Genomic DNA, 26,973 nt, shown 5'->3' with positions numbered 1-26,973 from the left:
CAGAAAATCAACAAGCTGATCTTTTCACCTTTCTATAACTTCAATTCAGGTGTAACTTGTATAAACAGAACATGTGTGCACAGAGACTAGTTGAAAATGGGTTCACGTTGAGTCTTCAAAGCAGACGTGTCAAGGTGTACACTTTTGAGTGTAATACTTACAGAACTGAGTGGGTAGGCGTGTGTAAAAACGCGGTAAGCCTAAGTGCGATGTGTGTGTCACACTTACAGCACTGTGTGGCAGTGTGTGGCTGAGCTGTCTGCTGGTGGGAGTGGAGGTGGGGGTGGAAGTGGAGGCAGAGGTGGAGGTGGAGGTGGAGGTGGAAGGCTTGCAGTGGCCCTCGCTGCCTGCCCTGGGTCTGTGCCAGGAGCAGGGAGAGGGGAGCAGTGCAGGGCTGTCCACACATGAGCGCATGCTCTGCTGATGGGTCAGAACAACAGCACACACTTCACACTCACACACAGCATGCATGGAGCTGGGCAGGCCAGTTACACAGTTAGTGACATGCAGTTCAATATTTCACAAAAACACAGCCTGAAGGGTCCTAAAAGAGGAAACTGATGTGAAGGTCTTGATGCAGTGTCTGGAACTTTGTGATATAATATCTTCACATTAGTATAGCCTAATGCAGTGTAAGCACATACTAACTTATTGTCATTAAATACTGTACACCAATCAGGCATAACATTATGACCACCTTCCTAATATTGTGTAGGTCTCCCTTGTGCCTCCAAAGCAGTTGTGACTCATCAGAGAATGGACATGGGCCTTGTGAGGGTGTCCTGTGGTGTCTGGTAACAGAATGTTGTTAGTGGGGGCCTTTGGGTCCTATGGGTTGATGGGAGGGGCCTCTGTGGATCAGGCTTGTTCCAGCAAGTTTCCCAGCAGAACATTGGACTGTCACAAGATGGTCAATGTTATTCACTTCTCCTGTCAGTAGTCATAATGTTGTGGCTGATTGGTGTATATACAATAGACAGTCTATCCAGACTGCAGCTATTTACAACCACCTGAATTTGACATGTGACAATTCCCAAAACTTTCCCTTTGCTTGTGCTGCTTCATGCTGCAGTATTCCTGATATGTACCTGCACCTCTTTTAGTCCACTTCAAGAACACATATACGCAGTGTTGGGTTAACTGGTCGTAACAGCCACAAACTATCTGGAAAATCCAATTAACACAAACAAAATCCGACATGAGGCTCAGGCAGCGCAGCACTGTCAAGTCAAGCGGTGTGGCTATCCTCAGCTGAGGTCATGCTCCTGTGAGTCATGCATTTTCCATTCGGTGCAGTGACACAAATACCTAGATGCTGTCATCACAGAACTTTTTCATTAGTGTTAATATATTTGTCGTGTTTTGGAAATTAAATCTGGTATGGTGAAATGTAAAAACTGGATCTGACAGTGAATTGACAAAACAAGGACGTGTGGGACTGAGGAATGGTTTGACGGCAGAAACAACAAAAGCAACGACCACATCCCACTGCGTCCTCTTTACCTCTTGTCCGAGTAGCGGCCGGGCCTCCAGGGCTTTCTTCGCCTTGTTCTCCTCTCTGACAGGAAGCAGGGACTGGAGGAATTTAGGCGGCTGAGGGGAGAGGACTTTAAAGGGGCTGGAGCCGAAAAAAGTGGGACTCTCTGGAACCAAGCCTGTACGGGAACATTCAGGGGTTACAATGCAACGGGATTAAATATAACTGCTAGACGCGTACATACAGTGATTTCTTTGATTTTACCTGAGTTCTCCTTGTTTTTTATCGGTGTGGTGCAAAGGTGGCCTTCCAGAGGATTGCAGTTGGTGCTGGTGTCCACGTGATCACAGTGGTCCTAGACAGTAAGATAGAGTTTACATCAGTTTTGTTTAACAAAAACAAAAACATAAGGGCAAAGAGTGACTCCTAAAAGCATCCTGTGTTTAAACCAGGCGTACCTTACAGTCTTCATCCTCACAAGCAGTCAGGTCCGTTTTACTACATGAATACTGGAGAGCGAGAAACAAGATGTCATCAGTTTTATTATCATTTTACAGTCAAATAAAGTATTTTCATCGCAATGCAGTGACTGATGTGGTAATTACATGCTGTACATTTGGTGTGCTGATACTTCTTCGCAAGTGTCTCCCCTTAGCAGCCAGTGCTTCCTTTACTGTCACAGCCTACACAGAGTAAACAGAAGTATCTTTACAGACCTAATAGATGGGTGATCATGATCCAGTGAATGTGTTCGTATGACTGCGTTTCATGGTGGCGAGTTGTACTGTACTCCATACCTGTCGTAGCCTCTCCAGACTCAGGATGTTCTCAACTTCCAGGACTCCCCGTGTGTATTTCTCTATGTAGGTTTCTCCGTCCTGAGTCTCCTCGCTGTCCCCGCGAGCCGCCATGAGGGCCAAGGTTTCCCTCTCCTCTGGCTCCTCTGAGGCCTGGAAAGACAGCAGAGAAGAAAGCTCGATGAGAACGAATTCCGAAATTGATTGCTGGTGAAACCAAACAGCATGTTTGATAAGTTCGTAGAAGAACACGTATTCGAACCAGAGCCAAAACTGTACCTTTGGTATGTTGGAGACTATCTCATAACTCACACCACAGGAGTAAAGCGTGTTCTTCAGGGACATTCTCCTCTTCAGACTCTGAGTGAAACTCTGTATGAAACAAATCCAAACCCTGTTAATCAGCGGAGCGCGACCCACTGCCGTGAACCTCACTTTTGCTTCGATGCACCTAGCATTGACCTGTTTGTTGTAGATGTTGACAGCAATCCTCTTGCGGAGCACCAGCTCCATGGAGGCGGGGTGGCTGAGCTGCACTGTGGCTTTGACGATCAGGTAGATGCGTTCGTTGGGCGACGTGACCCGGTTGAGGTGCACAGAGTCATGGATGGATGAGTCCCAGGAGCACGCTGCCGACACCTGGCAAATTAGAAGAGCCGTGTTTTATTCATGCGTTTCCACTGGTGGGCTATAAGAGCACGGGCAGAGACGCAGATTACAATGATGTAGGTGGGCTGTGGCTTTGGGTTCGGCTAATTAGCATTTCATGACACAGTTTAGCACAGTAAAAGAGGCAGTGATTATTGCATGGGTAGTGCTGCTGCTCAACATCAAAGAAAAATAAATTAAGACTTTTTATTTTTTGTTTTTTTACTCCCATGCATGCTGAAACCCACGCAATTACACAATTGGGCAATTATTCAATTATGCACATAATTGTAGGAAAATGGCCACTAAAACTAAAATGCTCTTTGTGTGTCTGTGAGGGATAATTCAGCACGGAGCCTTTGTAAAATCTCTGGTAGAAAAACACGTCTATCACACGAAAGAAATGATCTCCGAACAACAAGAAGCTAAACAAAGAGACAACAGGAAAGACAATATCCGAAGTTGACAAAGAGTCTCACAGAGGAGGCGATTATATGACAAACCACAAAAGTAGACATCTATGGATTAATGCAGCTACTCTGTCCAGGCCACTTTTTCTTAAAGCGCCACACACACACAATTATTGTAGATACATGGAGTTTTCTTAGAGATATGTGCAGAAAAGTATATCTTATAGAGTGTATTTTCCAAGTTCTCTTTTGGCCACAGGGGGGCAGTAAAGCCTTCGCTCACCTCCTCGTCGCTGTGCCTGATGATGGGCAGATAGAAGAACTGGCTGCCGTGCTCTTTGGGCAGGATGGAGTTAACGCCTGCGGCATGTGGGCCGGTCAGCTGCTCATTCACTGTCAGATTATCCGCTGGCAGGATAAGAGATTAGTTAGTATTTGTAAAGCCACAGAGGAAGCTGTGAAAAAAAAAAGAAGTATGTTTCTGCCTCACCGTTTAAATCCAGGAAGAGTACAGGAATGTGAGCTTCCATCCCTGCAGGTGGAGTCCTACAAATAGTTTAAATGTTAGATTTATTTTGAGAAAAGCAAAGGGTATGCAGGGAGTGAATGCAGTGTTTGTGGTGTTTTTTTTTTTTCCATACCAGTCTGCGGGAGCTCCCGGGATGCCACTGCCAGGTGCAGGTACCAGCACTGCATTTCTCTCTTCAGTCAGGCCAACCCATTGCTCCACCAGCCGGGCTTCACGCTCAATGTCCTCCTCTGACTTTTCTGAATATGTGCAACGTGGAATAGAGAGGTTTAACCCCAACTGAATTAAAGTTGTGCAATCAAGAGGATCTCGTGATCCTTTTAGTGCGCGCAGGCTCCAAGACTCACCATGTTTGTTGATGATTTTCTTGATTTGTTCATCGAGATACTCCCGACGTTTGATCAGCGCATCAGACCAGCGCTCTCTAACACAGTTGAGATCCTCTTCCTGGAACCAGACAGAGACCAGAATCAATGCCAGCTGGCTCAGTGAGGAAGAGGACCGGCTGCAGAGCACACTGAGGTGCTACCAGGGGACGGTGAGTTTGCACAGGCCTGGTCTGTCTGGGGGTAGGGACGGGGGGGAGGGCACTGTAGCTGCTCCTTAACACGACCACTGCTAACACTTGGAGAAGCTATGCGAAAGCTAATACAGATTTTGTTCCCATACCCAAGATATGAAATCAAAGCCTTTGGTCTGTAATTTTGGAAATCTTTTAAATGCAGCCACACAGAACTGAAACCTCCCTTTAACCCGTACTCTCTCACACACACACGCACACACATCATTCACGCACGCTTGCATGCATATCCTCACATGCATCAACAGCATCCTACCTGAATGTCATGGCAGATCACCCAGAAAGTTTTACCCACCTCTGTAACATCCACAGCACTGAACAGCGCTCAGAGCCAACCATATTACTTCTGACGCCAGCACACATTCATCATGCACAGTACTGTAAATCATGCAGCCATGCAATGCCCATGTGATTAAGTGAGGCTTATTAATTCTGCAGTTCTTCAGCAGTGACAAGCAAACTGTAGCATTAGTGCGAGGAACCAGAGGGGAAAGGCGAAAGGAGTGTAGGACAAGACCCTGGCAGACATGCTGCTGACTGGGAGCTCAGCCATGGGTGGAACTGTATTTTGCATCGGTGGCTGCCAACGAACGGCTGGTGTAAATGATAATTACAGCATCAGAAACATCGAAATGTGCAGCTGCTGTTTGATAAAGCAGCGTCTTTAGTGTGCCTCCTGCCTCACATGCCCTCAGCAAAAGGCCTTGACACAAACACATGATCAGTGGGTTTCCTTCATGCTGCAGAGTGAGCTACAGGGGGAGCAGCAGCAGGAGGAGACTTAGAGGGTACCTGATAACTATCCATATCGTCTTCAGGCTCTCTCTGGCAGGAGAGAAGACACTCAGTCAAATGTGGGGGAACCGGTAAAGGGCCTGACATGACAGCTCTGAGAACACCATTCTCTGCTAATGTAACTTTCTGGGAATCTCAAGTGATGTGAACACTTTAACAAGCTTTTTAGGAAATAATAACAAGCTCCAGTTTCTGTATTGTACAATTAATGAATGTGTGAATTCCTGCATTCTGCACCGGGACGCTGCAGTGCCAGAACAAACAGGAGACTATTGAGTTCGTTTCAGCTATGTCATTAGGCTGACTGCCAGCGACACAGATGCACCAGTCACGGTACAAAAGCTGACAAAGACTAAACATACTGTATCTATATATTATATACACCGATCAGGCATAACATTATGACCAGGAGAAGTGAATAACATTGACCATCTTGTGACAATACAATGTTCTGCTGGGAAACTTTGGACCTGGCATTCATGTGGATGTTACTTAGACATGTACCACCCACCTAGACCAGACCAGACACCCCCCACCCCATAGCAATGACACTCCTTGATGACAGCAGCCATCCCCAGCAGGATGCAGCCTGACACAGGCACACACACAAAAACTGTTTAGGAACAACAAAAAAAAAAATCATGAAAAACAGCACAAGGCGTTGACCTGGCCTCCAAATTCACTAGATCCCAAACTGATCAAGTATCTGTGAGATGATCCACAGAGGCCCCTCCCCACAGGACACCACAGGACACCCTCAGAAGGCCCATGTCCATTCTCTGATGAGTCACAACTGTTTTGGAGGCACAAGGGAGACCTACCCAATATTAGAAAGGTGGTCATAATGTTATGCCTGATCGGTGTGTATACTGAAAGAGTAAAGTGATCCCAAAAAACAAATACAGGATCACTTACTTATAAATCATCCTCCTATTGTCACTAAACTGTATTTATTCACGCATGTGAGTATATGTCTTACAGACCTGGTAGCTGTCGAGTGGTCTCTGTAGTTTGGTGGAGCGAACCGACACGCAGCCAATAGAGACAGACAACACAGCCTCCACCAGCAGAGGGAGAGTGCCTGAGTTCTGGACTGGCTTCACGTACACCTGCAGCCTCCTGGAGTGGCCCTGCTTGGAGAAATTACAATTCACAATGACATAATAAGTTCTGACCCCCTTAAATGTGCATGTTTGAAGCCAGTTTGACCTTAAAGCAACCTCCTCCGTATTTCTTCTCTGACCTGTCGGAGCTGGAAGACTCCTCCTGTGCTGATGTCTTTTCCAGGATGCAGCTCCACGGATGAGTACTCTCCTTGCTCGTTCAGCTCCTGTATGGAGATCCACAGCTCGATCCTGCGGGACACCTCGCTCCACCTAGAACAAGCGGCAGCCAGGATAAGTAAGATGTGAAATTTCCCTGTGCGTGCACGTGTATAGGTGCGTGTGACACATCAGACCTGTCTCGAAGCGTCTGGGTCTTGGCTTCCAGTGCGTCTAACTCCCAAATAGATCGTCCGTTTCCAGCACAGCGGTGACCCCACACTTCTATTGCCAACGCTCCATCTGATATAAACTCTAAAAACTCATCCGTAACATGGACAACGTAGTCCTAGACAAAGACAAGAATCAGTGTAGAGAAGCCGATTTGATTATATATGATATTTAAGTGAAAATAATTTAAAACGTGTCCAGACAAGTAATCAACCTTACCTTGCAGTGATCAAACTGGACAGTGAACTGAGCATCTGGGCTTCGAGGGGAAGGTCTGTCTGGGCTGACCATGGGAGGAGCCACAGCGGGCTCCCCATGCTCCCAGAAGGTGTACTGACAGAAGACGAAGTTGGACAGGTTGAGCGGCAGCCCCGTGGCATCCCTGATCCTCACCTACAGCACAGAGACAAGTAGGATCAAGATGATTCTCCATTTTATTTCAAAACGCCCATCTCGGTTACGAACCACCAATGAGCAGATTATACCCTGCAGGTGAGCCTCTTTGCCATGTGGACGATCTCTCCGTTGGTGTCCATGACCTCGTAGAAGCTGCTCTCACTGGAGTTCTCCGATGAGTCGTCTCCCCCACACAGGCGCTCTGGTACAGGTCCACTAACTCGCATCAGCTCAACGTGCAACCTGCCTGCTACCTGCACAACAATAGCGTTATCACATCACAGAGAACAGATCATTTTATTATGAATTTCCAGTAGTATATCATTCTTGATTATATTATTGTAAAGATGTAACCTCACCTCTCCCTGTTGGCTGATGATGGGGACAGCATATTGCAGTTTGACGTCATGGAAAAGGCACTCTAGAAAAATGTTGGCCACTCCTATCAGGTTGTGGTTCTCTTGCGCCTCGTAGAACGGATCACAGTGTTTACTGTTTGCTTTGTTATACTGGAAAATGGAACAAAGTAACAGGCTCGATAAGACAACTCTTTTTTTTATTCTTCTCTTTTACCATTTCTGGTCCTCTGTATCTCACCGTTTCCTCTGTGCCTTCTTTCCAGTCTCTGTAGTGGTCTCTCATGTCTACAAGTTTGTTCTCCAGCTTCTCGATGGTCCACACCTGGGTTCCCTTCCCTTTCCTCCGCACCTGTATGGCTGGCTCGCTCACTATTGCTCCGCGCTACATGGAAACGGATTAGATGTGTGAGATTCTATTTTAGATTCTAGGCTTAAGGCCTAAAACAGATGAGACTAACAGTGAAAAGCGTAACTGTCGTCGCTGTGGGTTCAGAGGTCTGACCTTGCGGTTGGCGCTGAGGTTGGCTGCAGGAATTTGAAGGGTGACCTGATAGTCGGTGAGTTTGTTCATCTCCTCTGCCAAAAAGTTAGCTTCTCGCACCAAAGTGTTGGCTTTGACAACCTGCTCTCGGAGTCGAGAAAGGCTCTGACGAAAAAGCTCATCCCTGTTACACACACAAAAAAAAAAAAAAACAACAACATAGACAGTATTCAATTATTCAAAGAGATGCCCTTTATTTGATAAGTTCTTTTTGTACTGGCACATCGTCCACACAGGTAAACGCCTTCAATATTTATTCTGCACATTGTTTTTCAGACATCCAAGAGACATCTGATCTCATGTGAATCATTCATTCCTGCATCTCATATTTGGCCTTTTTCTGCTATTTTTACAAACCGCCAGAGCTTTGTGTCTGTGTGTCCTTGCATGTGTGTGTTCTCCCCACTAACCGCTCCTCGGTCCACAGTCGCAGCTTGCTGTGTGGTGTGTGCGTCGGGAACGGGAGGCGGTCGCTGCTGCTGCGGTGGTGCTGTGGCGTCTTTTCAGGAGACAGCTGCTGCCGTAGAGACTCCAGCTCCCGTTCATACATCATCCTCTGTTCCTCCAGAGCCGTCCGCTTCTCCTCCAGATACTGCTTCTCCAGCACCTGGACCACATTCTGCATGGGGTCTACACACGGGGGAAACAAAACAACTGTAACTCGCAGAAGAATGAATGGAAAATTATGCTCGAATAAAGCAACAGGACATGTTTTGATAGAGTAATGGCTGGAAGAAGCTGGCTGTACAGACTGTACACAGCTGTGGTCTGGAAGACTAAAGGATCATGTAGATTATCCTAATCGTACCGTTGTTTCCAAGAGTCTTCATCATGACCTCCATCTGGGCAAACTCATAGCTGTAGTCTTGCTCAGAAGACGCCTCGCTGGCCGTCTCCACATCTGCCTCGACAAAGCTCTCTCTGGGAGAAGCTCTCTCCAGCTCCTTCAAGCGGTCCCGCCGCTTTCGTTTTGGCAGATTGATCCTGCGGAGCAACGGGACCTTTGATCAGTTTTACCTTCATAACTGCTCGCGTGCTTGAACGTGCCAACGCAAACAGAGGACTCGTACCTGAAGAAGTGATTGTTTCCCCACAAGATACGGTCTCCATGCCACAAGTGCACTAATGAATCGATCATAGTGCCATTCACACAGGTCCTGCAGAGGAGAGAAATTATATTAGTGAATATGTCAAATGGCCTTGTAATCTCCAGATTAAAAAAAAAAGACTAACTAACTGAGAAGGAACAATCCTTTTGTAGAGGGAGTGAGACATGGATCTGATATCAAAGTGAGAAGCTCAGGTCATAAGATTCCTGTACAGTGAGGTCATGTGAAACACTGAGGTCCAGTCATCCGTGAAGGAGAGAGACAACACAACAGAGAGAGCGAGACACAGACAGACAGATAGAGAGTATGTCTGAACTAGTTGTATTGTAGCTCACCTGGCATTCCCTATGGGCATCAGGGTGACATCACCATCTGGGCAAAGCTCCAGGACGCAGTGTTCCGGCTGGATCCCGATCCCGAAGAGCTGAATATCCTGAGACGTGTCTGCACCCACACGCGTGTGCTCCTACACACAGGTGGAGGACAGATTTAGGAAATGATAACGACAGATCTGAACGTAATTGCATCCAGCCTTTTAAAAGGTTATTGTAATATACTGGATGGATTGCTTTTAAGAGTATCGCAAAAACATTTAATGTAAGAACTGATCAGTTTCAGGAAAATCAGGACTAAAGCAAACCCAAGGACCAAACGAAAAAAGACTTGCGGTGTTATGTTCTTTTTCGTTTAGGGGGCGTTGCTAAACAAACTTCCCAGCTTCTAGAGGATGTCCGACCCTGCAGTGAGCTAACCCATTTCACATTACCGTAGTCATTCCACACTGATATGTCAGGCAAGCCTGCAGAGCCCGGACAAAGGCCTGTTGTTCAGTGAGCTGCGCAGACTGCTTTCTCACATGCCTCTGCTCTTACAGGTCCAACTCGACGGTTTGTTGCTCAGCTTCAAAATCTAGACATGGTCTGCTCTATTCTGTCATCTGGATCACTTTGCCGTGTCTCAGGGCCTCTGTCAATTACTGCCATGGTTTGTGGGGTACAGAGGTAGTCAGGAGTGTTTCATCAGTATACTACTGACACAAATTGGATTCTGTGCCAGCTTAAAGCCATTATGAGGTGTTTTGGACTAAAATAGGACTATTTGCATGTATGGTAGACTAACGTATCTATAACTGTGACAACAACTATATGAAGTCAGCTTCATCGGCTGCATTGGTTGCTCCACCAACTTTATGCAAAACAAAAATCAGACTTATGTATATGTCTGCAATTCCCCTTCTTGGTTGAACATGTTACTTAGTCATTAAAATGGATCGACCAAAGTGCTAATGGGCAAAAAAGAGGCAGAGAAGAAAGACCATCACCAGCAGAAAGGTGCAGTAAAAACGGTCTCACCTTCAGGTAGTAGACCAGCAGCTCGTTCAGGGCAGGATCAGCATTCAGATTGACCAGGAAACACTTGTCTTCACCCACTTTAATCCCAGATGTTTCCAAAGAGATACCCATGCTCTCTAGCTGCTTCTGGCGCTCCTGTTAACATACAGATAACGACAGGGTAGTAGTGCATATAAATACCCTGAATTAGTTTCAGAATTTACTCAGCCGATGTGCGTACAGTAGCAATCTCCTCCGTCTTCCTTAGCTTCTCCTCCCAGGTGACAGTCATCTCCTGAATTAGTTTCTCTGATTCCTGCAGTTTCTCCTTCAGCTCAGGAGCCTTCATGGACTGACAGAAAACAATGGGAAAAACAATAAATATCATAAACATATGGTGGTTAATCTATCAGGAATGTGTTCATAATTTATTAGCCCCTGCGGTGCACCTGTCCTCTCACCTCAGCCTGAGAGAGCTGAACTTTAAGCTTCTCCACCTCTTCCCTGAGCTCCCTGATGATCCGAGCATTGGGGTCCTCGTTCACCACAGCGTGGTTGACGATTCTCTTGGCCCTGTCGGCATAGCGCAGCGTGGACAACGTCTCTTCGTAGTTATCGGCAGCGGGACTCACTGTGGCTATCATGGCAGTCTTGCTGTTCCCGCCGAGGTTGTCCTGAAGACGAGAAAATGTATTGCAAAGAAGCAGAGCTGCTGAAATTTACCTTCTCGTCTGCAGATAAAGATTTTAGCACACCTATCACATGCCATTATAAGAACCAGAGTCAAACCTTCAGTAGCCAAGTGAGGACTGAGTCCCTGTAAGGCACAAACTTGGCCTTCCCCTTTCCTGCAGACTGATCAGCTAGGGCAGAAATCACAAGGCCTAATGTGGTGAGAGACCTAAAACCGCACAAAAATACATTTGAAGATTACCAAATGATTCATAGATTTCTCTGACGTTTATATTTTTAAAATATAAAACTACTGACTTGTTGATATTACTGCCTTCTTTGAGTCTCTCCCCTGCAGCTCCAGTCTTGGACACTCGTTCACTTCCCGCCAGGTCGACCAGACTCAGCTTGCTCACCTTCTCCCCTGAATTCTGTTTACAACCACAACATGCAGTCAGACCTCAGACGAAATGAAAAAACAAAAAAACAAAACACTGTGAAGGTGCATGAAGAAGAGCAAAGTAACAAGGCTTACTCCAGACTGTAGATCATAAAGCGTTTGTGTGACAATGATACTGAAGACGGCATGTGATCGACTGCTCTCCTCATTCATGTTGGTGGCTGCAACTGTGCGAGATTTATTCCCCTCGGACATCAGCACCTCAATGTCCTACAGAGGTAGAGAGGAATGTAAGGAAATAATGAGACAGCGATATTAGTCACATTTAGATTTGAGAAATATTTAAGAAGAGCACATATCACAGGATTAGGCAAAGCCTGCAATTGGATCGTTATGATTACAGAAAAGGCGGGAGGTATTCACATTTCATTTAGCTGGGTAACAACAGGCAGGAGGCCAAGGCTGTGGGAAATCCACTGGACTAATATCAGGCAGAGCAGAGCACAGAAGAACAGGGTGGAGACGTTTAAACTTAATTAAGGAAAGACCTGCCAACAGTTGGCATCAAGACTGCATGAAACCTCATGACTGCATCCCACATCGGGAATATGTGTCATCAGAGTTTCTGCAGGATTTTAAGATAAACGTTTATTCCAAAAGTAAATCAGTGACTTGACAACTGGGGATATGATATAAATGCGTTTCTGCTGGATGCTATAAATCATCCATGTGCGTGAGAAATATGAGGTACTCTGGTCTGCAACACAGGGCGGATTCAGCCGGATTCATCTCCGGTCGCAGCATGATGACAGAGGGGTGAAAGACGCACCTCAAAGCTGGTCACAGCCAGCTGAGACAGACCGTCGACGTATGGACCCAGGACTTTGTGTTCCCGAACCTTCAAGGACTGTCGGCCCCTGAAATAAATAACAGAGAAGGCAACACAATGATTGCAAGAAAGGGAAGAAGACAAGAGGGAATATTTACTACTTTCAATTAGGGATATGATTGTGCAAAAAAAAAAGAACAAAGGAAATTCTGTTTTATAATGGACATTTGATTTTATATTCATCTTTTCAAGGTATTTGGCTTCAGGGTTTTGAGGAGCTCATGTGTCTCATTAACCTGATTCTGGGAACATAAATTCAGATATGTTTAATTTTTGATTGTTTTTTCTGGGAAATTGGAAATAGCATTCTTTGATATTTCATGGATTTCATGTTCAACCAAACATATCTCATTTCCTGGTGTGGTCCCAGGACCATCTGTTCCTAGAAGAAAGCTAAATATCTTTAAACATCTGGGCACTGTAAAAACTCACAAACAGGAGTTTAGCGGCCATGTTCGGCTATTTGCGTGAGCGGTATAAATTAAAAGTATCTATCTATCTATCCATATATCCATCTATCCATCTATCTATCTATCTAAGACTTAACTATTTACATTTAGTGACTCTGAAGACTTAAACGCTGGCTATGGTATGGACGTGTGATCAAGCAAAGGCGGTAGAATCAAGAGAGTGTGAGGTTTGCTTCATAGGCAGTAGGAAGTTGCCATCGAAATGGGTCTGGCCGCATCTTCAGACATCTGCAGCACACAGAGCGCTGCACTGTAGGCCCTCACTCGCACCGCTCTCCGGCTCCCAGCTTCACTAACAGATCTCCCCTGAAACAAACCCATTCACAGCTCGCCCTTCCTAGCAGTCTGTCTGCCAACCCACATCAGACCACAGAGGCGAAGAATGCTGCAGTGTCAGAGGAAGATGCTGGCTGCTGGTCTGCAGGAAATGACTGGGTTGAGCTTCCTACTCACACCAATCGGTCGCAGACACAACAGAGCTATAAACAGAGATGCGAAGCAGCTCAAAGTGGTGGATGGGCCACTGCCTGCGCTGGAGTTTGTGTGAATCGAGACTTTGGGAAAGTTACAACACAAGATTCCAGATGTGTCTTTCACCCCGGGTCCAAAACATTAGCTCATTAGCTCAAGAACACATCAGACTTACCCTTTGGGATCCAGCAGGTCACGGACCTTCTCATTGTAGATCTCCATGTAGGACACTTCCACCTTAAAAGAGTGGGCCTCGTTCCCCTCTCTGTGGACCCTTTCAAACAGCGAGCAGCAAAGTCGAGGGATTAAACCTGGCTGCTCTCCATTCCCCATCATGGAAAATGACTTTCCTGAGCCTGGACACACAACAGAGTCACACATCAACGACAAATCCACTTCAAAAACTAAATTTAATAACGTTGGAACTTAAATGTCTAATTCGAATTCTAATCTTAATCTGTGCCCATCTGTAGAAAACCAACCACTGTAATCATATTTTAGCAAATTCTCTGCATGTTGTAACGTTTGCAAGGCCAGAGCAGTGTATGTAATCAAAATGGTAACAGGTGTTTGGTATCTTTAACATGCTCACACTCTTAGTTTTGAATGTTAGCATGCTAACATTTTCTATTTAGTACTCAATACAGGCTTTATTTCCGCCTGGATCCAAGGCCATGAGCGGACTGACCGCTGTAACAATTTGTGTTCTTAATGAAATTAAGACTGTCTTGAAATGCCAACCCAAATGTTACCCAAAGTGCCGTTTGCAACATTCAGAAACCTTCTATTTACATCAAACGGCTGGAAGGTCGCAGAAATATTGACACTATTCTCTTACAATGTAGGTGGGTCCCTCTAAGACAGGAAGTGGAATAAAGAAGCTAATTTGATCTAGGGCGAGGAAGGATATGAAGTGATTCACCAGCATGATCAGAAATCCAAATCTTCCTGTTGTTTAAACTTTCTACGGACACATCCGGAGACAACTCAGTCTGCGAATATACTTAGAGACGTAACATGGATCATAATAGAGGCCATTCATTATTTATTAATTCTTCAAAGACAGCACGAGCTGATGGATTTAGCAAAAACCTAGATTTCATCTGGATTTTCAGTTACCTGTTTGTCCATAGGCAAATATGCAGGCATTGTATCCCTGGAATGCATTTTCAAGTATTCCCTCTCCAAGGCACTTGAACACAACCTCTTGACCTTTGGGAGAAAGAATCACCATGGAGATCGTGGTAAACAAATGAACAATCGAACAATTGAATATACTAATCTACTACTATCTCCTCGCCTTCTTAAAATTAGATTCATGAAAGGTGGCAGATTCCTGTCTGGTCGTATGGAAAATGCCAGGCTGTGTAGAGACATCTCTCGTGTTGCTCACTGCCGTGGCCCTGCTGAATGGGACAGCTGTTTAATGAGCTAAATAAAGCCTTGGCTCGGGCCCTTGAGGCAGCCCTTCACTGAACAGATTGCCCTGTCGGTTCAGCACAAAGCAGATGTAAGCATTACATTTCCATCACAAATTCGGAGCGATATCGACAATGATTACGCAAATCTGCCTCGGACAGGCAGTAATAAGCTCTCTTCTATAGATGCAACAAAAACTGTAGCTGTAACCTTTTCTGTATGGCCCTCATTAGAGAAATGAATGGGAGATAAAGACACTTCATTTACCATGTGGTGTGAGTGTTTTCATGAGACGTGCAACACTGGAAGACGGTTACTTAAGCGCAACATGAAATGCAGATGACGACATCAGCCTTATCTGAGTACATGCTGCACAAAACAGCTCGATGATTTTATTGTTTGAAGACAATAGCTTGTCTATGAAGTTGAATCTATTCACTCAAAATGCAAATCATGATGTATGCCCACACCATGCTCAGATTTGCATGATGCAAAAACAGCTTTCCAGGAAGAAGGGAGTTTCCCCTGCCCTTAAAGTGGTTACACACAGCTCAGCACACATGAGTTGAGCTCCTTGGAAGAGTGAAGGATCATTTTCTGCCTTAACGCTCATGACTCACCAGCATATTTAGGAACGTTGGACTCATCCATGGACCAGAAACAGTGGTCAAAAGCGAACACCTGCAGAGGAGACAGAGCACAGAGCGTAAACACACACTTCTTACACCTGTCCGTGCATGTACAGTACAACACCTGATCTTTAATGCTGGCCTTCTTCAAGCTACAAACACAGGATTGTCGCCACCCTGCCGTAAATCAGCAAGACTGAGCTTGTCTCAGTGAGTAAGATGAAGCCTCACTGAACATTGTTTAAGATAAAGTTCGCTGAGACCACACCGCGACTGTCTGCACAAATCCACTGTTAGCTGCGTTTTCTTATAATGGCCGGAGTTAAATGAATTCATAAATCAGGGTCAGCGCCCCCCAGAAGAAATTCCAGCACCCGAGGACCCTCGTCTCCAAGGAAACGGGCCGTAGCTGTTCCCGGTGGTGCAGGCTGGCTCTTAGCCCTCTGTGCCGGGTCTAACAACACAGACTTCAGCCGCAGAAAGCCCCTGTATCCCTCCCGGCACCTGCATGAGCTCCGGGTGGATGAAACGCACAGAGGACGCTCTCTGTGAAAGAGCAGTGGCCTCATTTACCACAGCTCCTCACAGGCAGAGTCGTTCCTGTTACTGAATATCTTCCATATTCAACTGAATCCCTGTGTATCTGATGATCCCCTTAAATATCATCTAATTCTTGTCACATGTCGTTGAGGTTCATGTAGATTTGAGTATTCAAATCCAGAGTACTAGTGCATATCTGTGTTTTGACGAGCATTAAAATAAACTTCACACCATACACTGACACGTAGTACCACACAGTCTTCTTCTGAGCAACAAGGAAAATATCTTTATCTTCTAAGATGCTAAAAGACTTGTTACTACTCCGGACACTGCAGCTGCCCTGGCAAAAACCCTTTCTCTTGCACAAATACCCCAAAAATAATTGAACTCCCTCTTAATCGTAATAAGGGCTAATGGCCAGGGAACCAGTGGTTGCACTGTCAGCATGGGAAGCACTGAGATCACTGAATGCTTTGAAAGCCAGACCTCCTCTTGTGACTTCGGACAAGTGAGTGGGTGCCATTCAAAGGAACAAAAGTGCCATCATTCTCAATTAGGGCTAGTTTTGTAACTAGGACTTCACTCTCCTCTGGCCTGTCTCCCTCCAGACTGAGGGTGTGACTGCACAACAAATTGTTCTTGATTGGACAATTACTATTAATCAGCAGTGCAAATAATGATGAAGCTGAGAAGCACAAAGCCCTTTCTGTCATTTCCAGGATGAAATCTGGTTGAAAGTGATTAGTCTGCAGCCTCCGTTTACCCTTTAGAGTGCAGGGAGGATAATTTGAGTGCTGCTATAACTTAGCAGACAGCCACGTGCTTGTCTAGCTGAGGGGTATTACAGGGTAGCTCAGGTTCACAGGCCCCAGAGGCCAGGCACGCATGCGGCCCAGACTAGCGCTCCCCCGGTCCAGTCGGGGGCCGAGTGTACTGAGCACAAAGCCTGTCTCTGGTGTGTGAAACATCTCTGAGCTAGTCACCAGCGTGTTGTCAAGGGGGGAAGTGGGGGTGCACTCCAACAATGCAGCTTTGAATGTGCGCACACACTGCCCCAGTGTCCGCGCTCATCCCTCTCTCATTGTAGAGCCTTTGTGGCTGTTCACAAGATCTTAGAGCGCTGACACATTCACACGGACATCTATCCGGCTCCTGCTGACCAACCAAACTACTAAAACACTCTCAATCATGTCCCTAGAAACAATGTCACAACAGTAGATCAACCTGCTCAGGATGCTTCTCAGTCCCTCTGGGGAATAGTGTTGCTTGTCCTGTATCCTGCTACTAGATGATTCCAGCATCTGTGCAGCCAGAGCAGTGAGTGAGAAGCCACTGCACGTAGCTGCTTGCAGCTCTCTTGATGTCGGTCAGGGCTTTTTGTTCTTTAGAAATATAACTGATAAAACATACATACCTTGGGCTGTTTCCTGCTGAATTACAAGACCAAGCCATCGTAAACACAGCAGATCCACGGGTGAACCATAAACAGAGAAACACAGAAAGGAAATGACATGGTTAGCACAATTTAACAGTCCAAACAGGTTCACACTCTTCACTCTGTCTGCAGTGACACAACCTTTGCTCAACTGGAGTTTACAAAACCACTTGATTTTTACGAAGTTTACAAACCACTCGATTTGTACGAAGTTTACAAAACCACTTGATTTTTATGAAGACTCTGCGTCCTTTCTAATATTCTATCCTTAAAAATTGTTACTTCTTTTCAACCCATTCCCTCATTTATTCACTCATTCATTCACTTCCACACAGTGCCATTCCCCTGGTGGTAAGTCCTGTTGTGATTAGGTTCATAATTGGGCCAGTGGAGCGTGAGGAAGGGAAGAGATTTAGGATTCAATGTCCCACTGACTCTGTTGAATAAATAGCTCTTATGCCTGTGGACTTAACACAGAGGCCAGTTTGGGGAAGCTGCACTTCGCGTTACCAGCTGCCGGAACTAAGCACAAAACGGTAGTATATATGGTCCTAAGTTACATAGGATTATGCTCTTAACTGGAGAGGGAATTCCCCAAAGTAGAAAGACTATACCTCAAAGGCCAAATGGCGGCTCATAATATGTTACAACCACTACTGTATGTGGTTAAGAACTGACCCTTTACTGACCTTCTGGTTGGTCTGCTGAGCACCAACCAGAAGGTTCCTAACCTTTGTCAAGTCCTGACTTCCTATGTTACTGTTGCTAAGTCAGGCAAAGCATATTAATGCAGGGGGTCCAGTCCCATAGAAAAAACCCAAAGACCAGAATTGTTTTTGATGTCTGCAAACATTAGCATGGCTGCTAACATTAGAGGTCTCACATCCATGTTACCTCTTGACTCTATGGGAATGGACTCCAACATCGCTATTGTTCTTCTAACCAAGCAACAGTAACAACAACAGGAAGTCAGGACTTGACAAAGGGTCAATTATGAGATTAACTCCGCCGTATGATGTACAACAAGACACGCAGACGCACCAGCACCTTAGTGCCTCTACATCTGTCACAGTCCTGACCTCCAGCAGTCAGCAGATTCCTCCTCCTGCAGACGTCTCCTGGCACAGTGACAGAGGTGGGCATCACCTTCACATAGTAACCAATACAGAGCACGGAGCCTAAGAAAGACTGAAATACTGCACCAAACTGAGCTGAGTCACAGCGCGCCTAGGGAACTGCACGACAGTAGTTCTCACATCCACTCAAAAAAATATGCTTGTGCACTTTTCTTTTCAAAATTTTTATGACTACTGTAGTGACAAAAAAAAAGGAAACTGATCTCCATAAAACAATAATGATGATTTACATTGTAGTCCACAATCACATTCCCCCATTAGCTGCACTCATTATAATGAAGGACAGGCAGAGAATGTGTGAGTACAAGAGTTAAATACAAAAGGGGGTCATTTGGGTCGATACCGGAAAACCTAAATCTGGGCCACAGACAACGACTGAGACTCGGTCTTAAAGAGAGCACACTAAGACTGTCCACTGATTTGTCGGTTGTCCAAATTCAGAGCAGAGAGGAGATGTCCAAGAGGAGACACAGCATGGTTTATGCATCAGCAGCACAGATCTAAGGGCTCAGGTCTAAGACTTCCTATGGGGACATTTACAAGGTCCTAATATCAACTTTAAAAATTCTGTTTCCTCTTCACAACAATACATATACTGTACATGACAGAGTAATGATAACTAACAAACAACAGGCAACCTTGTAAAAAAAATGATTAAGGGATAAAGACACAGTACAAAACAGTCAAAGGACTGGACAGAGAGAACCAGAGACCCTCACTTCATAATAAAGACACAAAAGATTCTAGATATGAAATGAATGCAGTCGAGACTCTGGAGCAGTATCCCTGCTTATACAGCAGAAACTAAACAGAGCTGGTGTGGTGTGGTGCCTCAGTGTGTCATCTACTGTATGTACAGTTAATGTTTACAGGACTGGTATGCTGGGAATGCTAAACAAGACGATGGGAAGAAATGTCTCTAACTGCCTATATTTAGGATTTCATGACTCTATTATCTCCTCATAGATATATTTAAGACTTTTATTCACGTTGTGTCTTCATGTCTAACCTCACCCCCCTGTCACAACATTAAGACTGTATGTTAGGCTCCGGTTGTCCCACTCTGCTTTGGACATAATCTTTCTAATCGCTCCAGATATCTGTGCTTGTAGAGACCATGTAAGCTACATCCTCTCTGTCAGACATTTTACACTAATATCTTATATAAAGAAATCCCAGCTGTTATTGGGCAAGAGGACATGTCGCCAGTCTATCGCGTGGCTTTTTTGGAATCATTTATGCCATAAAGAATCCAAAAATATAAAAAATACTGATCATTGTTTCCCAAGATGACAGTTTGAAGCCTAAACCACATCATGCCAGTTAAGGAGATGCTACCAGTGGCAGCGTGGTCACAAATCGTGGTTATTCAAACATGAAGCCCACAGGCCATTTGCTTAGTAATCAACATGGATGTCAGCTCCTGCCTGGAGGACTATGTTGTGGTTGCACTGTACAAATGAGTGGCACACACGCATGGCACAGAAGTGCCAGATAGTATCAGATTCTTACCCCACCGAGGAGCAGATGCACTCAGTAGGGCATAACTGAAAACTCCCAACGGGGTATGGTTGTGTGTGCCTCTGTGTGTGAGTCATCGAGAACACGCTTGGGCTCCCACGCCTCCAGCTACCTGATGCCAAGAAACCCGTGAATGATTTCAAGTTGGCGGAGAAAACTTGGCCCCTCACGCTACCTATATTAAAATCTTCACCGAGGGTCAGATCCAGTTGGATTATAAATGACAAAACATGGCATTTTTCTGTGTCTTCCAGCTCTGATCCATGTGTGTGGTGCCCAGTGCCAGGAGGAAGATATAAAGAATGGGAGGGTAGAAGTGGAATCCCCCCTGTGGTTATGGGGCAGGATTAAGGCCACTGGGTTATTATGCCACCGAAAACTGCACTCTCCTGGCTCAGTATGCAACACACCAAATTAATCTACTGTATCATCCATCCACTGAATACTTTTATGTATTATTTAATCTAATCTTTCATCCCTAAACATCCAATCAGAAGCTGGCTTGGTCAACAAAATAATAAAAAAAAGGTTAACATATCTCCTTCCATATTTGCCATGGCACAATTAATATATGATCAGACTCATCAGTTTGGTTTAGCAGGCTTCTGATGATATAATCCAGTTGCTCAAATGAAAAATGCATTACCACATGGCAGAGATTCACCCCCTGTTAAGACAGCAGTCATCTGTCCTGTGCACACGCTCCTATACATACTTTGCAGGCACTACCCTGTCACTTATTTGAATCGCTCCTCTTGATCTATTGTTAAAAATACACCTCCCCCACACTTCTAACCTCCATTTAACCACACATCTGACTTTTCCCAGTTAAGCTGTCAGCGTGCTTCAAGACAATTCAACGAGCTCCGGAGCCAAACCCTGCGTTAAGACATCTGTGTGTGCGTGCAAGCGTTGGGTTACAGCGCACCGAGCTCTCACAGGCTACGGGCTAACATTTCAAATAGCCTTCCAGTATGTTTAGAACAGTCCCCACCCACTCAAAGCAGAGGTCATCCTGCCACAAAGACGCCAAGCAGAGTTACAGTAGACAAGGGGGGTGGGTCACACGTATGGCTGATTGCACTTGAGATGTGTCCAAGGAAGCTTACGGGCTAATGCAAAACTGACCGGGCTGTCAGTTTTATAAGCACGAGGGATCCAAACGTAAACACGACAAGTGGCTGGAGTCAGAGGTATACACGTTGGACATTTAGAAATATTTCCAAGACTGCGCTGTCAGTTGGCGGACGACAAAAACAGACCTTTGACGTCGAGCCAAGCTACTGAGAAAGCTAACTATTTCTAAACAGCTTCTTCTTTATGACGTAACAAAACTACTGCAAATATGCAAGAGCTTGGCCAGTGATGTAATTGGTATTCTTCTACATTTAAAACCCCACTTAAGAAAAGGCTTAAAATTGAAATATATGTACTAATTCTTATTCATAGCTGTCTAACTATGGGAGATTCCAACTAAAACAATCAGATTTTGCCACAGTCTCAATCAACAAATAATGTCATCGCGGTCAAACCTATACATGTTTATACATGTTCTCCTCTGCTGCTGTCAGCTATTATTTGAGTCTGAAATTGTTGCAACCTTCCTCCATCCTCCACTCCAGTCTTGGGCATGCATGCATACATACATGCAGCATACTCTTCTTCTTATCACCACCACCACCACCCGTGTGAGAGACCGCGAGACTGTTCAATAATCTGCTCTTATTGTGCACGTTATTTAATAAAAACCTCACTGTTCACTCGAACAGGAAGCCTCTCCTGATTGCATTATATGCGCAGTAGTTTGCTAGTTTACTCCAGTGGTTCCCGAACTGGAGCTAAAAGATAAATCTGAGGGGTCCCGAGATGATGAATGGAAGAGAAAAGAAGAAACTACCTTTGATGCACAAATCATTTAAACGAAAGCATGCATTTAGAGAGGAAATCACTCATCTGTAAAACAACGCATAGACATCTGAAACAAGTCAAACAACTCGCAGGCCCAAAAGAGGCGGCAGCCCCTGAGTTTATGTTTAACAGTGAGCGTTTTTAGAAGCTGTCCTGTAAAACTTAAATCTGCTACAAAGTTAAAATTGTAGTAATTACACCTGTCAGGTAAATGTGGTGAAGTAAGAGGTATAATTTTCCCGTCTGAATTGTAGTGTAGAAATAACAAGTGTCAAAAAAAGGAATGTGAATACTGCAGCTGTATAATGCTCCAGTAAATGTACTTAGTCCAATCCCACCACTGGCTATTTAAGCATCTTTGAAACAAAAAAGTCCGTGGATCATTGTTCTAAAAGCTGAAAATAGTTATCTGCAGAAATATTTGGAGCTGCTCGGGGATATCACTCATTTGGTCATCAACATAGCTCTTCTGTATCTTGCGACTGGTGTCGCTAAGCAACGGTTCTAAACACGGCGCGAGACAAACTACCAGCGTCATGAGTCAAAGTTCCAATATGAAAGCCAAACTCAGGATCTCAACAACAGCCTTAATGAAGAGCACTGCCACCGGCCGCACACATAATGCTCATACCAACATCTTGCGCGAGACCTTAAAAAGTTTCCACAACAAATGTTAACAACATATGATGCAGACGGGTTCTAATTTAATCCTCTCAGGCATTTATTTCATGACACCGCCGTGACAAGCCGGCTCAGCAGGCCGTAGGTTTGTGTATATGCTACAACAGAGGAGAGTGATACTGCCCACATGTGCTTCAAAGTCTTAAATCTGTTAAAGAAACAACGCGGAGAGAGAAGTGAAGTTCATGAATTTGTTCAATATGGAACGGCTTCTACCCCAGGGGAAATGAAGTGACACATTTACAACTGAGACACACCTCCTGTGACCCTGTCTGCCTGCTGGATGTCACTTATGTGAATAGATGCGGCATGTGGCTGCTGAGGATAATAGACAACACAAGTCTAGGTGCAAAACACACTGAAAACACCATTAACAGCAGAGAGAAATGTATATTAGTTATGTGACTATAATAGAAAGTAATGAGCAGAATATTATGGGTAAGTTAAAAAAAAATAATGGCTCCACCTGATTGAGTCTGAAAATCGACAATAAACCTGTGTCACCATGAAAGTTAATTCACACAAACATAACGAACCGGCTTCAAAGTTTCAAAAAATGCCTCATCTGAGAAAAACATGAGAAAGTAAACCAGAACCGTTAAGGAAGAAATGTCTGTGAGTGGGTTTTAACATACGCTGCCTCCAGAATGAGAGGCCACATCTGACATTAATGAGGCGCAGGCTCGACAAAGAGGGAGGGCGCCATCTTTTCTCAATTCCGGATTCAAGATGTAAACAATGTCCCACCCTCTAAACACACAGCGAACCATGCGAGAGGGAACGCAATTGTTTCATCAGTGAGCTCATGGCACTTTCTCCTACTAACTGCGGGCTTTTAATGTGTATTTTAGGCCAACGGACTCTGAGAACAAGATCTTACTAAATGGAAAGGTTGATTAATGGAGCACAGGGAGCAACATGGAAAGACAAAGAGAACATTCCTGAGGGCAGTCGTTGGACAAGGCAGCATTGTCATTAATTAAAGGCTTGTTTTGGAAAGCACGATGAAACTTGGGTCATGAGAGAAAATGTGACCAACCTCTAGAACTTGGGAGATAACTGTCATAATTACACAACACCTTCATTTAACACAGAGAGCTTTGTGTCTTTACCATCCATGAAGGTAAACAAACAAGTGGAGGCCGTTACACAGTGTCTGTTATGAGTGCCGTGAGAGTGAAAATGCGATTTTCAGTGAGCCGTTTTAAACTTGAGCCGCGTGTTACGTACATAATTTGTTCTGAACATAAGACCTTCCCTGAGCGCTGTCCCTACGGTTTCAGACCACCACCTCTTTCCCCTGTACACAGGTAGAGACAACTCTAGCGCAGCCAGATTTAGTTTCAGCAAGCATCAGATACACATCGACCAAGGGCTGTTTTTAACACGATTAATAGGGGACTGTTTAAAGGAGAGCTACTGTTATTTACAACCTGGATCCTTATTTCTGGCATAAAATACGATTGTTTACTCATCCATATAACTTTTGTGTCATTTGGAGTCAATCAGGAGATATTTGTATCTGTGTATATCCACATAGTGGGAGTGACTGGGGCACCGAAACGCAGCCTCTACATAACGCATTATCTGCCGCGAAGCTCGTTCATTTCACCAATATTTTGTTATGGTACACTGTAATTTGCTACCGATATAGTTTGTCCACAACCTCAGAATCGAAAAAAAATTCAGCCATGTTGCAAAAAACTAGCAGTAGCAAATTACAGGTAAACAAGATGACCGTCGTGGGTTCGCGCAGCACTCAGAGATGACATCATCCAGGCCAGAAGATAACAGGTAACTCCAGACTCAATAGGCAATAGCACTAGCATACGATAACAATATATTGGTCAAATGAACGAGTTTCGCGACAGATAATGCGTTATTTTGAGGCTGCGTTTCGGTGCCCCAGTCACTCCCACTATATGGATATACGCAGATCTAAATATCTCCCGATTGACTACAAAAGACACAAAAGTTATATGAGTGAGTGAACGATCGTATTTTATTACAGAAAAAAGGTCCAGATCGTAAAAAAACAATAGTAGTTCCCCTTTAACACAATTATTAAGAATTTTTAACAGAGATTCCATCAAGTCATGAACGAAACATATCAACTTGCAGAAATGGGCATCCAGTGTCACCTTTAAAGGAATAGTTTGACAATTCTGAACAGGTTAGATGAGAAGACTGACACCACTCTTATGATTGTATTGTAAATATGAAAATACTGCTGGCAGCTGGTTAGTCTTGCTCATCACCACTTGTTTGTTTCATGTGTCCAACTGCAGCTTTACTTGGTGTAACAAGACAGACTGCTTCTTGGCTGGTAGAACTGATTATGCATAAAAGATCAATGTACCCACAAAGTGAAGCCAATGCAGAAAGGCCTTTAAGTGCAATACCACTCTGGCACTCTTCACTCTCAAAACTGAATCAATGTTTTCACAAGTCATTGTGGTGCCATCAGCAGAATTCACTTCTTTCGTGATCGGCGTGCAGGTGGTCCTTCGGGAAATAATCCCATAATTAAGGAGATATTAGGTCACAAAGAGAGGCATGTTTGGGCTTGGCTTAATGGACACGTCTGAGCTGGAGCGCCTGAGAAACCGTCCTTAGGTTGTCAGTCCGATAAACCCGCCGCTGCAGCCCTTTAAGTCTAAATGTGATCACTTCTGTCACAAAAAAACATGGCAACAGCCAAATAGTGAACAGAACGCTTCAAAACATTAGTAGGGCTCAAACTAACTGACGATGTTACCATGTCTATGACCATCTTTAATATACAGTCTATGACTGGGAGTAGCTGCCAGGAAACCCCCAGGAAGTCACTGCTCCCGCTAAAGTAGTAGTTTGGCATATATTTTCCCATATAGCAGTGTCTGTACAATTTACACAATTTAGGTAAACACGCTTGTGAACAAGTCTTAGATGTGTTGGGAGGCAGATTTTGTCACATTTGGACAAAACCAGTTGAACTGTTTTCCTCCTATTCCAGCTAAGCTTTCTATTTATTGGAATAACTAAAATAGTTTTTATCTTTTTTTACCATTTAGAATCTAGAGAACTACTCTGCTATCTTAATATATAGTATATTAATACATATAAGGATGGGGAAGGACAGGACATCTTCCTAATGGATGTCTAAACTGTAGGTCCCCTTCTCGCCAAAAAGATAACAAGATAAGACAACATGGGCTACTGGAGATAAACCTGACTGAGCTCTTGTAACCATCAGTGATAAGAACAGATTAGCTTGGAAACTACAAGCTTCTGTACGGACGTTATCAGATAAAGACTTCCACTGATCACCAGGAAGTACGGTCCCACAAAAGTCACATTTTGAAAGACAGTAAAATAAATGTTTTTTTTTTTTAAAAATGACGCGATTGATTTAGTTACAATAAAAGAAGACAGAAGACTTCCTCTGACATAAACCAGACTCCTTTCTGCCTGTCTAAAAAAAAAAGTCAGTTAGCTTTGGGCCTGTGCAGCAACTCTGCGTATCTGAACTGAAACACACAAAAAAGCGGGGTTTACAGATCCGACACTCAGCATATTCAGTTGCTGCGCACCGATGGACATGTCGAGGAATGACAGATGTAATATGGCCCTATTGTGTGGGTCGAAGGATATTTTCTTGTCATGATGCTCCACCACTCATCCCCCTTGCGCAGACAGCAGCCTCAGGTATGTCTCTGCCTCTCCACCCCCGCCTCGATTGTGTTTAAAGGAGACCAGACTGACGCGTGAAAACAAATCTACTTTCCCAGGATTCCCATTTCAAATGCGCCATTGGTGCCAACTTCACAGGCAGACGAAACGTGAAACTTGGGAAATTTAACCTCTCGCCCTGAAGTCACAATCCACGATTCGCCCACCACTGAGATTATTGCTAATTTCTCATGGAAATAAGAGAGGAGGGTGGGAGTCATGAGGGCAGCCATAATGCTCTGCGGTGCAAAGAATGAGGCTTAGTCATCAAAGGAAATCCCTTATATTGCTCGAAAATTCCTTAGGTGACTCACATGCCTGAGCGGCGCTGTGTGATCTGATTAACCAGATTAAACATAATCAAAAGTTTTAACTGACTTACTAATGAGCCAGCGTGGAATTAGCTCCACGTTCACCCCACTAGAGGCTTCATTTCATCAGAAAGAAGCCACATTTCGAAAACCACTAGGGCCAAAGGAGTTTTACCAATGTTGTCATTTGTTCCCTTTTTTAAAATACTGTATTTAGTAAGACAGACGCTAAAGACGTTTCAACATAAAAACACTGCTGCCCCCGTTCTGAGGCTGCGCTTGAGCATTCCCACGAGACAGAAACGGTTCCCATGA

The 26,973-nt window shown here is 44.6% G+C and overlaps 1 protein-coding gene across 12 annotated transcripts in view; it reads right to left on the bottom strand.

Annotated features, from left to right (window-relative positions):
• The window catches only part of kif13a (kinesin family member 13A), a 33,852-nt gene that overhangs the window by 4,200 nt on the left and 2,679 nt on the right, over positions 1-26,973 (bottom strand). For 2 of the 12 annotated variants that reach the window (XM_084556599.1, XM_084556600.1), the window contains exons 3-37: positions 17,370-17,385; positions 15,407-15,467; positions 14,487-14,579; positions 13,543-13,723; positions 12,367-12,454; positions 11,673-11,807; positions 11,456-11,568; positions 11,255-11,366; positions 10,927-11,139; positions 10,707-10,817; positions 10,487-10,621; positions 9,470-9,600; positions 9,096-9,182; positions 8,834-9,009; positions 8,436-8,655; positions 7,987-8,149; positions 7,723-7,866; positions 7,485-7,634; positions 7,215-7,379; positions 6,949-7,122; positions 6,696-6,847; positions 6,480-6,612; positions 6,220-6,366; positions 4,209-4,308; positions 3,974-4,100; positions 3,823-3,878; positions 3,616-3,740; positions 2,737-2,913; positions 2,554-2,646; positions 2,275-2,427; positions 2,083-2,160; positions 1,936-1,986; positions 1,742-1,832; positions 1,504-1,655; positions 229-417 (exon numbers count right to left, since the gene is read on the bottom strand). In XM_084556599.1, coding sequence (XP_084412725.1) covers positions 229-417; positions 1,504-1,655; positions 1,742-1,832; positions 1,936-1,986; positions 2,083-2,160; positions 2,275-2,427; positions 2,554-2,646; positions 2,737-2,913; positions 3,616-3,740; positions 3,823-3,878; positions 3,974-4,100; positions 4,209-4,308; positions 6,220-6,366; positions 6,480-6,612; positions 6,696-6,847; positions 6,949-7,122; positions 7,215-7,379; positions 7,485-7,634; positions 7,723-7,866; positions 7,987-8,149; positions 8,436-8,655; positions 8,834-9,009; positions 9,096-9,182; positions 9,470-9,600; positions 10,487-10,621; positions 10,707-10,817; positions 10,927-11,139; positions 11,255-11,366; positions 11,456-11,568; positions 11,673-11,807; positions 12,367-12,454; positions 13,543-13,723; positions 14,487-14,579; positions 15,407-15,467; positions 17,370-17,385 — 4,492 coding nt within the window. Of the gene's footprint in view, positions 1-228; positions 421-1,503; positions 1,656-1,741; positions 1,833-1,935; positions 1,987-2,082; positions 2,161-2,274; positions 2,428-2,553; positions 2,647-2,736; positions 2,914-3,615; positions 3,741-3,822; positions 3,879-3,973; positions 4,309-6,219; positions 6,367-6,479; positions 6,613-6,695; positions 6,848-6,948; positions 7,123-7,214; positions 7,380-7,484; positions 7,635-7,722; positions 7,867-7,986; positions 8,150-8,435; positions 8,656-8,833; positions 9,010-9,095; positions 9,183-9,469; positions 9,601-10,486; positions 10,622-10,706; positions 10,818-10,926; positions 11,175-11,254; positions 11,367-11,455; positions 11,569-11,672; positions 11,808-12,366; positions 12,455-13,542; positions 13,724-14,486; positions 14,580-15,406; positions 15,468-17,369; positions 17,386-26,973 lie in introns of those variants that run through there. The other 10 variants (XM_084556590.1, XM_084556595.1, XM_084556594.1 and 7 more) reach the window with 7 other exon arrangements.

The sequence above is a fragment of the Chelon labrosus genome (assembly GCF_963514085.1).
Source record: "Chelon labrosus genome assembly, chromosome: 12".
In the NCBI taxonomy this organism is placed as follows: domain Eukaryota; kingdom Metazoa; phylum Chordata; class Actinopteri; order Mugiliformes; family Mugilidae; genus Chelon; species Chelon labrosus.
Note: the sequence above shows the minus strand (reverse complement) of the source record. Positions and strands in the feature narration are given on the sequence as shown.